We start from the raw sequence: 14,359 nt of genomic DNA, 5'->3' as shown, positions 1-14,359 counted from the left end.
ATGACTGGATGAGAACCCCATGGAGGCCACTTGGAGAAGCCTTTATTCCACTGTAATTCTCTCTCATTTTGTGGTCCACTCAGAACCTGCATCCCTATTTCACCACGTGTTCCCTTATGTGCAGTAGGGGATAATAATCACTCAACATGCAACTTGAAATCATAAGGGTGAGTACAGAGCCCCCAGAATGAAAATCCCACTGAATTTAAGATCTGAGACAAGGAGGACGAAACCAATTTTTAAATCATAATGTCCACCATTAACCTGCATGATAAAAAACTGTCCTTTTCTTCACCTGCTGTCCTGCCATTCAGCTATGTTTGTTACCATCCTCCTCCCCTCCATGGAAAGATCTCCACTGCAGAGTCATCTCAGACCACAGCAGTGTTAAATCTGATCAATGTTTTCACTGCAGTCTCATAATCAAAATAAGTTTAATACAATAAATTCTTGTGTTGAAAGTTCTACCCCCATTACAGTTTTCCTCAAAGGAACTAAACCAACAAAACCTGATAAAGTATCTACTTTTCTAACCTCATTAAATTCAGCACAGTTTTGGAAAATCAGTCTGAAATCAGCCACAAAATCTTCTGGCTTTGTGTAGAATGAATTGGTCACTTCAAGTCTTTTCTTGATGGTTGACAAGTCCATAGGCTTTTTGATTATTTTGTAGTAATCAGGGACCTAAGTGGAGAAAAAAAAATCCCAAATGCAATCATATTCATAATTTATTGTTTTATAAACCTTTAGATGTGAGGGCGTGGGCAAGGTTTAGTTTCATCTTCAAAGTACAACTCAAAGATACAAGAATTGCACTTTTAACATACATGCAGACAGCTTCTGGAATAACACTGATGTATGACAATTTGTTGGCTAAAATATACTCTTTCTAATGCCTATTTTAAAATCAAAGAGAAACACATAAAACCTCCACTGACTACATATAATAGAGCCAATGACTTGGTCTGGACATTATTTTCAGGTGTAGTCAAATAAGCTATCTATTAAGTTTCATTCTCAAGACCACCGTATGAAATAAGTCCTTGAAATGGTGGCAAATTTCAGTGATATCAATGGTTTTGATACTCAAACTGTGGCTGTAGGATTAACTTTTTTTTTTTTCTTTAGAAAGAATAAGAAACTAGTAAATAAGCTTTGAAATCCAGTGGTAATATATTGATACTTTTTCCTAGCTAGATTCACATTTTAATGTTTTAATACCTGAATTTAGTAACACATGACCATGATATGATTAATCAATGAATCTCTTGTGCCATTTCTTATTAAACTCTGTGATATGTTCTTCAGAATTCTTATTCAAATGGAATAAAGGCTGCATAGGAACATACTACTTTTTGATTAACTCTTTCCCCACTGACTTTTCCTTCCCTACTGACTTGTTTGAAGAACATCTTTTCATCTGATCATGGTGGTAGTTCTGTGTATCCTTGGACTTCTAATGCACCCAGGTACTGTTTCACATTTTAAACGAACAAATTTCAAGCTAACAGTAAGAAATTCGATTTCATGTTAGTACTATGGAGAACCCTGATTCTCAAAATCAGGTAATGTTTAAAACCCCCAAATATATGCCAATTCACCTTCTCAGTGATACAACTCAGGATATGAAGTTAGCAGTGTTAGAACTTACTTTCTGTAACTATTTCTGAAGTATTAAGTAAAATCAGCTATTGGGGAATTTTACTCATAAATCCCCTGCCAACCCAGTGCTTCAACTTTTAACTTCCCCCCTTCACAGAGTTTTAATAAAACTAAACATGTTTAAATGTATTCAATATCTGTGGAATTTGACTTCTGATAATGGAGTTTGGAATGCCATTAGAAACATGGCAAATATGCTGCTAACATAAAATGGGAAGAAGTGAGGTACATACTGTGGGAGGAACTGGATCTTGAAAGGCAGGACTCATTTCATGGCAGTAGAGGTACAGCAGCAGTCTTTCACACTTCTGTGTCAAGACAAATAGAGACCCAAGTAATTCAGGAATCCTACACGGTTTATTCTAAAATCACAAACTACGGAAGATATGGAACAGATGCTTAGTATTCCCCCTTTTTCTTTGTGTATACAAATATATTAAACTGGATCTTGAGCCTTGAGAGAGATTCTAGAAATACTTTTGTGTGATTTTATGCTTGCTGATTCCTTATCAGAATCTTTACAGGACTTATAACTTACATTTAATGCAAAATATCAATAGAGCACATGTAAATAATGGTGTGACAGTCTGTCCTCCACACACACACAAACACACACACTGCTCTTGATGGGCAATGTGATTTATCCTAAGATAACTCCAGGTGGGAATTGCAGGAGGAACTGTCTGGATGCTTGCATAATCAATGCATTCCAGAGATGGGGGAATGGTGAAGATTGTGATTGATCTTGGTACACGTGGGCCTGCAAAAGGGTACAAAATGCTCCTGGAGACTGGGCCAACTGATCTCCAGAGCTTGCAGGGCAGCTTCCAGGTGGATCCCAGCCCAGCAGGGATGGGACACCTGCAGGGTACATCCAGCCCGAAGATGGGAACACTCCGTTTTGGACAGGGGAGTTAACAGGGCTAAGATCCAGCCACATGTGGAGATAAAATCCTAAAGTAGCTCCGTGGGTGCTTTGCTGCTTTGCAATTGTGCTTTCTGCAAACCTGCACGTTTCCAGCTGTACCTGCTTATGTTACAGCCCTTTAGACCTGCTGGTATAATACACTGCATTGGCAATATTTAGGTACTGTATTAGCAATAAATCTCATCAAAATCACCCACATTATCAGTGTCATACATCGTGAACCTGAGAGTCTTCCCCCTAGTACTCTGCCATAAATGGTTCTACATGTAGACCAAGAGCCCACATAAAATACTAATTTCAGCATATTTACACAAGTTGCCAACTGAAACCAGGTAAAACACTGATGAAAGTTTCTAACACAGCTCAAAACTGCTTCGGTTTAAAAGTTTTAAATAGCAATTTTATCCTTACCCTACGGTCTATGGGTGCCAAACCCGTGGTGTCTTCCAATTTTCTTTTTTCAGAGCCGTGAGCAGGTTTATCACAGTCATACTCAACTTCTGGCTTGGACAAATCCCGACAGAATGTACAAATCCACTCTCCACTAAAGAAGACAAAAAGACTTTGTGTGAGGGAGCACACCTTTGACAGAAGGCTTTCCACATATTTCTGGGTAAGTCCCTCATCTGTGGGGTGGGTTTTCTCTGCATCTCTGTTGTTTTGTTGGTGGTGATTTTTAAAACATTACAAAAGGCTGAGACAGCTGGCCAAAATGCTTTACTACAGCTTTGTTTCCTTTTAGTGGCACTGGTGTCATTAATGGTGTCCTAACAGAAAGATAGACAGATGGTTTCTACCTTTGTCAATACTGAAATTTTTCACTTGAGCTCACAGGATTTAAGGAAAGCATTTTTAAGAGCCCTGTACAACCCATAACTACTGAAGGAATCATATGGGCTGAACAGAAGGAAAAGTGTTAGTATTATATGGTGAGAATTACATATTCTCTATAAGCTTGATCTACAGCACACTACTAATCTACAGAGATTACCACAGACAAGAGTTTTTGTAAAACTGAAAATATTTCACTCCCTAAAACTTTCAGATGTTCATGATTTTACCAGTTTTATATATAAGACAACCCTGGAGATTTAAAGGTCAGCATAAGACTGCGACATAATTAGTTCTGCAAGCTATGTCCACTGATTGTCAAACACAATTTATGAACCTCACAGTTTTGAAAAAACTATGAAGAGTCTATGTTTTTAATATAGTTCTCCACAAAAGAAGAAACTTGTATGCTTGCAGATAACCACCAGAGGGCTGAATAGTCAGTCACACAGAAGACAGAATCCAGCAATAACCAGTTATGAGATCCAACTGCATGTATTTGCTCAGAGGTACATTATAATAACAGTGTCTTCATAAATGGGAAATGGTTTCTGCAGCACCCTTCATTTCATTTCAGTAATAAGGCAGAAGACTTCAAAAATTTAAAAATAAAATCTTACTGTTTCCTATTCAGAGTGATCCAAAAATTTTCACCATCTGCCAGTTTTAGCATACAGGGGTGAATGATGGGCATTTTGCTTCAAGAAGAAGTTTTACTTTCTACTGTCTTAACTTCACAGAGTGATTTATGACAATGTCACCTCTGTGCCTGGATGAGCCTTACAGAAATGATGTGGCAGACATGCAAAAATTGATACAGGCCATGACCTAAAGATCTTATGATACAAGAAAACAAGAAACAAATTAAAGACAGAGGAATGATGCATTACAATATCCAAGGATCAGGAAGAATGTGGTAGGCTGGAGTGAAGGAAAAAAGATGCAGAGGCCTTATGAATCTATATGGGAATATTGTTTTAAACTGAAAGAGGGTAGACTCAGACTAGATAAAAGTTTTTTACTGTGAGGGTTGTGAAACACTGGCACAGGTTGCCTGGAGTGGTGGTAGAGGCCCCAGCCCTGGAAACATTCAAGGCCAGATTGGATGGGGCTCCAAGCAACCTGATCCAGTTGAAGATGTCCCTGAGCATTGCAGGGTGGTTCAGATTAGAGGGCCTTTAAAGGTCCCTTCCAACCCAAACCATCCTGTGAGTGTATGAACCTATGACATTGCTCTATCCATCTGAAACAGGAACAAAAAGCAATCATGAAAGCAGCTGACTGACCCTGCTGCCATAATAATAACAACATTATTTTGTGTGTTTGAAGGAACTAATGCTGAGGGACTAAAGTTTGTTGGCAGACCTACAGCTGGGAAACAAAAAAAAGCAAGCAACCCCACAAAGATGAGAACAAAACCCTGATACATCTGAAGTCAGGAGGAAACTTCAGCTAACTGTGCTCTGGAGCCCAGGAACACAGTGCGCTTGTAGTAGCATGCACCTCTATGGATCTGAACACCTGCCACCAAGCTGGCTTGGCTCCCTTGCCCTCAGACATCGTTACCTCAGATCATCCACTGAATGATCCAGTAAAAATGAGACATTTTAAAGACTTGTTCTTGAATATTTAATTTTAATAGAAACCAAGTCTTGTAATACATAGTTATCTACCTGCTTCAAGATTACTTTTTGTTTCCTTGCCAGAAAGAATATTTATTAATTTAAGTGCTTACTGTAACCTTACTGAGTTTTCCTTATGGCACAAAGCTGTAACATAGCATTATTTTAATAAGAAAAACCCTGGAATTTGAAGTTTCAAAAACTAAGAGAAACATTTTTATGTGCCATTTCAAATGACATTTAAAAGAAAGATATAGTTCCAGAAGTATGCCTGTTCAGAGTAGCACAGAGATGATCAATGGGCTAATCTAAGTTGCTATCCAAATGTTTTGCACCAATAAACTATGCTGATATTTAATCAGAAAACCTAATATTTATAAAAGCATTAACCAATGAGCATGTCATGACCAATGTTTTTATCCTTTAATACAAACAAGCTTATTGCATGATGTTTCCAAGCTGGGGCATTGCAAAATGCCATTTATTTTAATCAAAGACACTAATTCCAGAAGCAAAGGCTGGTAATGCTTATAACAATAACCTATTTAAGACTCTATTTTGAAAGTCAAGAAACTGAGCAATGGTTTTGTAACAGCCAATCAAGAAAGCTTAATGCTTGTTTCAACACTGACTGAGATGTTATAAAAGATGTCAGTCACTACACATCCCATGCTTGGAGTGTAGCCATGTTTAGCGCTGAAGTAATATATTTAATACTATATATTACTTCAGATTTTTCTTGTAGACATTAATTTTTCTTCTTTTTTTTTTTTTAAATAATTATTATTAAGAAGTATAAATATTTTTCAGTCACCCTTAAAACATTTTATGACAGATTGGTAATTCTGTGTCCCAGTTTTAATAATAGATGCCCTAGATGTGATCTTACTTAATTGTCAAATAAGTGAAGTTTTACAAAAGATTTTGTAGAAAAAAATACAATCAAGCTGAAGTTTCAAGAAAATTCAGATTTTCTCCAAATAATAAAACTTCTGGATACAAGACTTTAAAAAAGACACTGCTCTTTCTCTGAGACTGAAACTTCTTATCCTGGGTTTCATAATACAAGGCTAATGTCTTTTGCTGCAATTTTAGATGGAATTGAAGGGGTCATAATTACCTTGGAAAGTTCATCAGTGTAGGGACATGACAAGAAAGATGGAATACTTTGGGACACTTCTCACAGCAAAGGAGCTTCCCTCCATTCTGACACACAGCACACCAATCTTCATTGGGATCATCCTCTTTTCTGCCCTCCCCAGCGTGGGAGGATCCCATCCATCCTGTTTTCCCAGTGAATGTGTTCTCCTGCAGTACCCCTGGCTGGTCATCTGTGCTGTCTGGTGCATCTGTTCTTAGCACAGCTTCATCAGAAGTGGAATTGTGATTGGTATCCAGCAGCAATGAAGTGAGTATGGACTGCAGGAAGAAACAAAGGAAGCCAGGTTACAATATTTATGTGAATTTACATGACCTTAACAACGTGCAAACTGACCTGAGTAAGAAATTTACATGCAAGCAGCCATAAAACTTGCAACGTGCATGCAGAAATTACTACCACACTATAACACAGGCAAATGAACACAAGAAATTAGCTACAAAAGGCTATTTACTGCTCCACTAATAAAAAACTAATCTCTGATGGCCCAAAAGTCTAGCAAACTTGTTTATGGATATTCCTGCACAATGACTGGAAACACTTCCCAGCAGCAGCTGAAAATTTCATCTCAGCAAGTTATTTCTGGACTTCCCAAGTTTTCAATGGATAAAACCAGTCTGATCACACCTGTTAATTTAACTGGCAGTAGGGCTAATTTGATTTTGAATCTCACCTCTTCCTTTTAGCTTTTTAGTTTTCCCCTGAAACAGTCCCCAACACAATATGAGTAAGTTATTTTACTCCCCATAAATACAAACTACCCTCCAAAGAGAAAGGAGATCTTTCTAGCTGTAAATATTACATTCCGAGGCTGAGATTCCTCCTCCGTCTCTTGCTTCACAACAACAACTGGGAAATCAAAGTTCTCGTTTGGTGCACTTGACTCCTGTTTAATTCGGATCGGCTCCAACATAACAACCGGGACTTTGTGCGTAGAGTCAGCTCCTGGTGGCCTGCTGGAGGAGCCAGAACTGTAAATGACAACAAGAGGCAGGGAAAAAGGGAAATTACGAGTCAGAACTGGACACCTCCTGTACACTGATGCTTTCCAAGACCTCAGGATGGTAATCTACTTTGCTTCTTTGAATCCAGAGCACCGCATATGCCCTTTATGGAATACAACATCCAAGCTTATTTCCTTTGATGTATACTGAAAAAGCATTACCAAAAGGGAGAATTTTAATGGTGCAGCTCCAAAACTAGAGAATTACTCATGGTCTGACCCATTAGTGCAAGATTTGCAAATAATCTCTGTTTCTTTCAGATCACACACAAAAAAGCACCTCCACTGAACACTATAAACCACACAATCGAGTAAGGCAGATAAAACATGTATTTACATTATCTTGGAAAACTTTCTTAGAGCCTTGCAGCTCTACCAAAACTCAGACCCTACTTTTAGAACCAGATCTTTTTTTTTTTCATGTATTTAGTCCTAATAGGATGAGAATGAACAATCAAAAATACCTGCTTACATTTTAAAATAAAACTGAATAATTCAAATTAACAAAACGAATTCAAGCAGCAGCACATTGAATCACATTTTTTAAATGCAAGTAGACTCTTCAAACAACCATTTAAACTGTTCATTTAAACTGTTCATAAGAGTCCTTCACACAATTTACCATGTAAATGGAATAGAGCAAAAGGTATTCTAGATTAAAAAGCACCTGCATTTCCAACTCAAGTAGGATGAATGTCATCTGATTTTTCTCCGCATGAAAAATTAATCTCATGTCAGATGTATGCTCTAATTTATTGCAACACATTAATGGATCTGCACTCTTCAAACAGCACTGTGTAAATATATTTGTTCATTAATATTCCATCAGTAAGGGATAAAAACATTCGTGTAGACTCTCAGTAGATATCTAGTGCTCACTTAACTGTACTGCAGCAGAAAATTCTTAATAACCCTCTTTGTAACATCAGTTCCTTAAATCTGAAGTAATTTATAGTTCCACAAGGACTTTCAATATGCAGTTTTTTCCTTTAGCTGATTTTTCTGAACTTCAAACCTAATTTGTAAATGGTATTCTTTAAATAACGCAAACCTAGCCATCATTTACAGAGTTAATACATTTTTACATGTTTTATTAATACATTACAAATTAAATTACTGCTTTTAGAATGCAAAGAGTGCTGTAACAACCATCAGGTCTGACCTGTTAACAGAGAAGATGAGACAAATTGACATCTATGTGCATTAAAGAGAGAAGAGACTGAGGCGTGTTCTGTGGAGGTGGAAGTTATATTTTCTTCTCTCACATTCTTTCCTTACCTCTCTCTGCTCCCAACACTGGAGGCACTAGGTGAACGAATTGGAGGGTGTACGTTTGTCACACTGATTCCTCCTAGGACAGAAAGATCAGATTAGAACAGAACACAGGTCTGTGCCAAGTCTGAGATACAAGTCTCGGAGAAGTACACACGTTTTGGGAAAAATTTCTCCTGCACTGAGAAATATCTCATTTAATACATTTTCATGAGAGGATGAGAAGCATGAGATAACAGAGGGAAAGAGAGGACTAAGAAAGGGCTCATTATATGTAAGCAGGCTGATGGGTCAGTACCTTTGCCTGGCTGACCCCTCCACCTGATCACTGCAGGTTGTTTTGTCTTATTAAATTCAAGCAGATCTCTCAGGAGAACTGCCACGAAACTTTGAGCCAGCAAGCAGGAAGAAATCTGAGGGACAGATAAGAGAGAGACCAAAGGTCTGGGGACCAGAGAGCCGAAAGCCTTGTGAAGGACCTTGCTGAGCAGCAGCCCTGAGAAGCCTGGGAGGGCTGTCTGTGCTGCCTGTGAATGCACGGCTGTCTCTGCTATCCCGCCTCAATGTGGGACCACCACGCAAGCGCATCAGTGTCGAAGCTGCATGAGTGCTCCCCGGGAATTCCCACTCACACAGCCTTCCCACAGCTCACATCAGATATGGGAGCAAGGAACAGCTGCTGAGGGCCACCAGCATGGTGACAGGAATCCCCTGGGTCCTCTGGGTCCACCGCATTCAGCCACCCATCACAGTAACTTCTCTGGTCATCCTGTGTCAGTGCTGCACTATCTTTCCCAAGGCACCATTTCTAGTCTGCTGTTACATCCTCTCTTACTTTCTCAAATACTTGTCTCTTACCACAGCTGCTACATTTTAATCTGGTGCACACCCGAAAGTGTCACTTTTCTACGGATTTCTACCCAATTTGCTAGAATCTACTGGTTTTTTTCCCTCCCTGTTCTTAAGATCTGGATGCTTAACTTTTGATCACAACACTAAACTATTGTCTCAACTCTACCTCCTACTATGGTTTCTAAAACTTTGCCTTCATTTTCTTATTTCTCATCTTTAATGTAAAACAGAATTAATTCTCATGGCAGTGCTAACATTGCCACGTTAGGTTTTTCAATTGCATCACTTAAATAGAAAATTGCACCACATTCAATTACCTGAGAGGCCTGGTGATGGTACTGAGGAATTTGGTGACTGCACAGTCCTGTTTGAAGGGGGTTTTGGCTGATTCTGCTCTACAGTGTCATCCTTCCTTACAGCAGTATCCAGTGTGATGTTTCCTGAACAATCAATCTAAAAGGTGGAGAAGCAAAGGGAAGCAGTTAGTGTTGGGAGGGGAATAAAATCCTCCAAAACAACAAAACCAAAACAAAACCAAAAAGCCTCTGCCATAATGTTATTTTGAAAGTGAAGACCAAAATGCATTTCACCTAAGTTTAGCCATCCAAAAGTGAGATGGTTACTTTAAAACGCATCATCTTGCTTTCCCTAAAAAGAAAACAAAATAGCCAAATCCAGACAGTGCTTCATTTTAAGAGCAGATGATTCTGTAAGTGCCAATTTTTCTCCAGAGGCTACAGAGAAGGCTTAAATCAAACAGGGCGCTTTCACACACTGAAGTAAATGCTGAAGTTTATCTCCACACCTTCTTTGGACATGCTCACATTAAATACTCTAAAAAAGATAATACGCTGTACACAAACTACCCCTTAATCCACTGGTGTTTAACAGGACTGGAAGAAACTCAAAGGACACTCAATCCCATCTGTCCTACATACCTTCTGGACAGGAGCCATGCATATTGGCTCAAAATGGAAACAGCAAACCAACACTTGTTCTTTCCACCATGGCTCAGGCCAGAAAACTGAGCTTTATTCTAAGGGCTCCCAATGTAGCGTTCTAACTTTCTGTAAAAACTACACATTCCAGTTTGATAAGGAGGAATGACTTTCTGAAGTGTTTGGTTTCTTCCAATATATAAGATAATGTTTGACAAGAAAACACCTCACCTTGGTATCAGTTTTCTCAGTGGACACCTCATAAATCCCCTGGTATCAGACACACTGACCGCTGTAATTTCTACTCATGAGCCAGATGTATACAAAGTGGATGCAGCAGCTTTGGCAAGGTCAGCATATTTACAGTGATTTGGGCCATGTAGCTTAATAGCATAAACTCAATCATACGCAAGTAGAAGAGTTCATAATACTGTGTGCAAAAATAAATATGCTAGAATGTCTCAGACTCAGTAGTTTTATGACCATGTTGTGTGGTTCCCTCTTTAAGTCTGACAGATACTGGGATTGTGTAGTCTATGTACTCCATTTTAATAAAGAGAACACACAGTACATTGCTAAAAACAAAGCATAGATGGGAGATACAAGAATTAACAGCAAGCTGTGACCAGAAAACCATGACACTTCAGATTTCTACAAACCTTAGACCACAAAAAACAGGTTAGGCAGTAATGTGAAAAAATAAAGTCACCTGACTTAAAACTCAACAACTCCAACATGGACCTCTGGCAAACATGTACCATTCAGAAGAAACTATAAAAGTGAAGCTTAGAAGTTTAAGAAAAGATGATTTTACTATGCTCTATCATCAGCTCACAGGCATGTTAGAGCAGATATAAAGAAAAGAAGCACCAAAAGGAAAAGATATAAGGAATATATCCAGTATGCTGACCGTTAATACCTACCCAAGATAGCTCTTTTAATAAGTTAAAAATATATTTTAAAAATGTTAAAAATCTACCAGAAATGCCATCAGCAAAACACTGCTATCTATGGACACTGGTAAATGAAAGGTAAGCTAACACGTTTTTGTTAGGATCATTATGAGGGCTGGGGAAAAATACGCAGCATCCAAAATAAGTCCAGTTACAATTACAACCTGTAATGTTATTTTTCTTAGTTGCCCTAACAGCTGTCTCCCAGAACAGTTCTGAGTATTTCCAGCAATGTGCAGGCAACTCTGCATTGTTTATTTCCTAGAACTGTCTCATTTTGACAAACAGAATTTCAGTCCAAAAGGTTTCTATTTCTCACAAACACTAAGACTTCAAAATATTGCTTCTATGTTACACTTACATCAGGGAGAGATGGTAGATTATAGGAGCTCCCCACTGGGGAACTCAAATCTATCACAGGGGGACCGTAATTCTTTCCATCACACCCAGCAGCACTGGTGACTGTGGGGCTGGATGGAGTCGATGTCGTGCTGCTTGCAGTTGAAGGGGTGGTTGAAGTTTGTCCACTACTGATCTGCCACTAAAAAGAAGAGACAATAATCCACAATTCAGCATTATTTTCTTTGCAACAGGTCGCATCTACTGAATATACTGATAAAACCAGCAGCTCAGTTCAGGAAGCTGAATTCAAACATAAAATCCTGATTTACTGTGAAGTTATCTCATTTCAAAAACCAACCTCACAAGACAAGAGAAGATGACAAGCAGCTGAAAACTATGAATAGAAGAAATGAATGCAATTCAAAGCTATACCTCAGTGTTAAGTATCTATTAATATTTCATGCTGCATTGACAGTGTTGTGGAAGAAATGTAACAGTTTTTGTGAAATAAAAGCGCTACAGGTAACAGGCTGAATGCACAACTGCTCCAGTGCTTTACTAAGTAAATGGCTACAGTGTCACCTGGATGCCATCAAGTCTTTGATGTTGTGCTTCCCTTAACAACAAAGTCATTAAGAATTTGAAATGACTGGATCTCCATCCACATATATATTTAACACCATGATATGAAGTGCACAGTCAAGTCAGACCAAATTTCTTTCTCATTTAGATGTATGCAGTTTTCAATGACTTTAATGGAATTTCATGGCAACTGCAGGCAAAATCTGACTCTGCTCAATTCCTTTTTAGTCAGTCCTTCTATTTACTGGCCTCTAGTTTCAGAAAGACATTACTGAATAATGAGGTATCTTGAAAGAAAGGCTTGTAGACAGGCCAGTCTTCTTTTCAGAGGCATGGAATACAAGTAACTTACTTTTTATTCTTACAAGTTCTCTTAGATATTGTACAGCTTTCTTCAATTTGTGGAAGATAAGAAAAATCTTATAGAATAAGAGCCTTCTAGGCCTCTGATCACTTCTGTTCACTCACAAAAAGAACTTTGGAAGATGTGCAGCTGGCATGAAGAAAAAATAAGTTGTGTAACCTCCTCATAAGCAGAGTGCTGACTGGTTAAGGAGACACGAGGACAGCAACACAGGTGTTGACATGCAGCCAACGTGTGTTTGTTTTGGTTAAGAAAAATGCTAACAGGTATAATTTTAGCTAGTGTATTTTTAGCACAGTATAAAGCCTGCATGGTGTATTTTTAGCATAGTATAAAAGCTTAGGCATACTCCTACAGTATATAAGGCCTTGTGTGATGGCAATAAACTCAATTCTCTTCGGAACAAGAACCAAGAGGGTCCGTGTCTTTATTTCTCATTGCTACACAATTTTGTTGGAATTAGTTCTCTGATATCATAAGCACTGCAAACATAAATGGTAATGCACCACTTTTCAGGTCACAGATTTGTTTGATCCTTTCCTGCTTACCTCTAGTGACATGACTTTCTCTTTCCTTCCATGCACCTAACAATTCATGTGTTAATAATAGGCTTTTTAATAAAGATGATCCTTCCTAAACATTTAGAACACATATGATGTGTTTGTTTCTGCCCCAGCTCAGCTGCTGATTAGCTGGGCACTGATCAGTCTCACTCAGCAGAGGTCCCACAATTGTGGACTCTGCTTTCTCCCCTCACCTGTAAAAGTTCAGATTTGCCATACTCCGGGGAATCGTGGCAGCTCTAACTTTCTAGTCAAGGTTTTACCTGGTTCCTGGTGAAGCCACTATAATCTGTTTTGTCTACTCATGGACTGCAGTGTGCAGACCATGGCCACGCTAAGTTCTGCATTAGTGGTCAGAAACCACAGTAACAGCAAGTAAGACAATGAAACACCTACACGACACACACAGAGGCTCAGGTCCATAATGCTTCAGCTGCTTAGAACTGTCAAAATGAAAGCAGCTTGACAGTTACCTCATTAAGAAAACTATGGGTATCTTGTCATAGAGAAATAATGCAGCCTCTGTTTTAATTGAAAAGCACTCTAGAAGTATAATATAAAATATGACACAAAGCACATTTGATGTTTTACTTCTAAATGGAGAGTGAAAAGGGAAAGAACTCTACCTGTTTTATAGCTTGCTGCGCCAAGAATGCCATTTGCAATGGGTTGGGCTTTACTGCTGGCCTTGGCAGGTTCTGATTTTGGGGAAATCTCATCTGTTGTGTAGGAAGAGCTGAACCATTGGGCTTGGGGCTATGATTCTGGAAATGAATCAAGCGCGGAGGTGCCTGCATAAAAACCATAAAAACAGTTCTGCAAGTTAGCTGATATCTATTCAATATTCCACACATTTTTTACTAAATGGCTCTCTTCTGAAACTCCTCACAAATTATATGCAAACAAATACTATCACACCATTTATCAGAATGATCAAAAGCATAGACTTTCAATGTTAAAACCTAGTAGACAGTTTTGAATTATTTTAATATATGAAGAGATATCACAAGAGCCAGTGAGAGTGTTTCCATCTTGGAAAGATATATGGGAGAATCATTGGGTATTATGCAAAAGAGATGTAGAAAAAAAATTAACGACATTCACTTTTTCATCACTTGACAAAAATTCAAAAATGTTGCTCAGCACTATATATGGCTAGATAAAACAAGATTTTATTTTTTTAATGAATAAATATAGGCTGAGCATTACCATGCATTTTGCAAGGCAAGTTTAAAATGCCCATTCAATTCTCAGTAGAGAAAATGTTCTCTATCTACATAGCCACATG

At 38.4% G+C, this 14,359-nt stretch overlaps 1 protein-coding gene and 1 long non-coding RNA gene across 2 annotated transcripts in view; one reads left to right on the top strand and one right to left on the bottom strand.

Moving 5' to 3' along the window:
- Nucleotides 1-14,359, bottom strand: part of LOC104696482 (transcription intermediary factor 1-alpha) — a 58,647-nt gene that overhangs the window by 3,746 nt on the left and 40,542 nt on the right. Inside the window, 9 exon segments of the mRNA XM_039570344.1 lie at nt 535-684; nt 1,896-1,970; nt 3,002-3,134; nt 6,164-6,462; nt 7,005-7,173; nt 8,484-8,556; nt 9,647-9,782; nt 11,582-11,761; nt 13,698-13,862. Coding sequence (XP_039426278.1) covers nt 535-684; nt 1,896-1,970; nt 3,002-3,134; nt 6,164-6,462; nt 7,005-7,173; nt 8,484-8,556; nt 9,647-9,782; nt 11,582-11,761; nt 13,698-13,862 — 1,380 coding nt within the window.
- Nucleotides 3,118-12,917, top strand: LOC120411856. Its single transcript, XR_005604411.1, has 2 exons — nt 3,118-3,203; nt 11,814-12,917. It is a non-coding gene; the product is annotated as an uncharacterized LOC120411856 (long non-coding RNA).

The sequence above is a fragment of the Corvus cornix genome, chromosome 1A (assembly GCF_000738735.6).
Source record: "Corvus cornix cornix isolate S_Up_H32 chromosome 1A, ASM73873v5, whole genome shotgun sequence".
Taxonomy (NCBI): Eukaryota; Metazoa; Chordata; class Aves; order Passeriformes; family Corvidae; genus Corvus; species Corvus cornix.
This window is presented reverse-complemented; position numbering and strand designations above follow the sequence as displayed.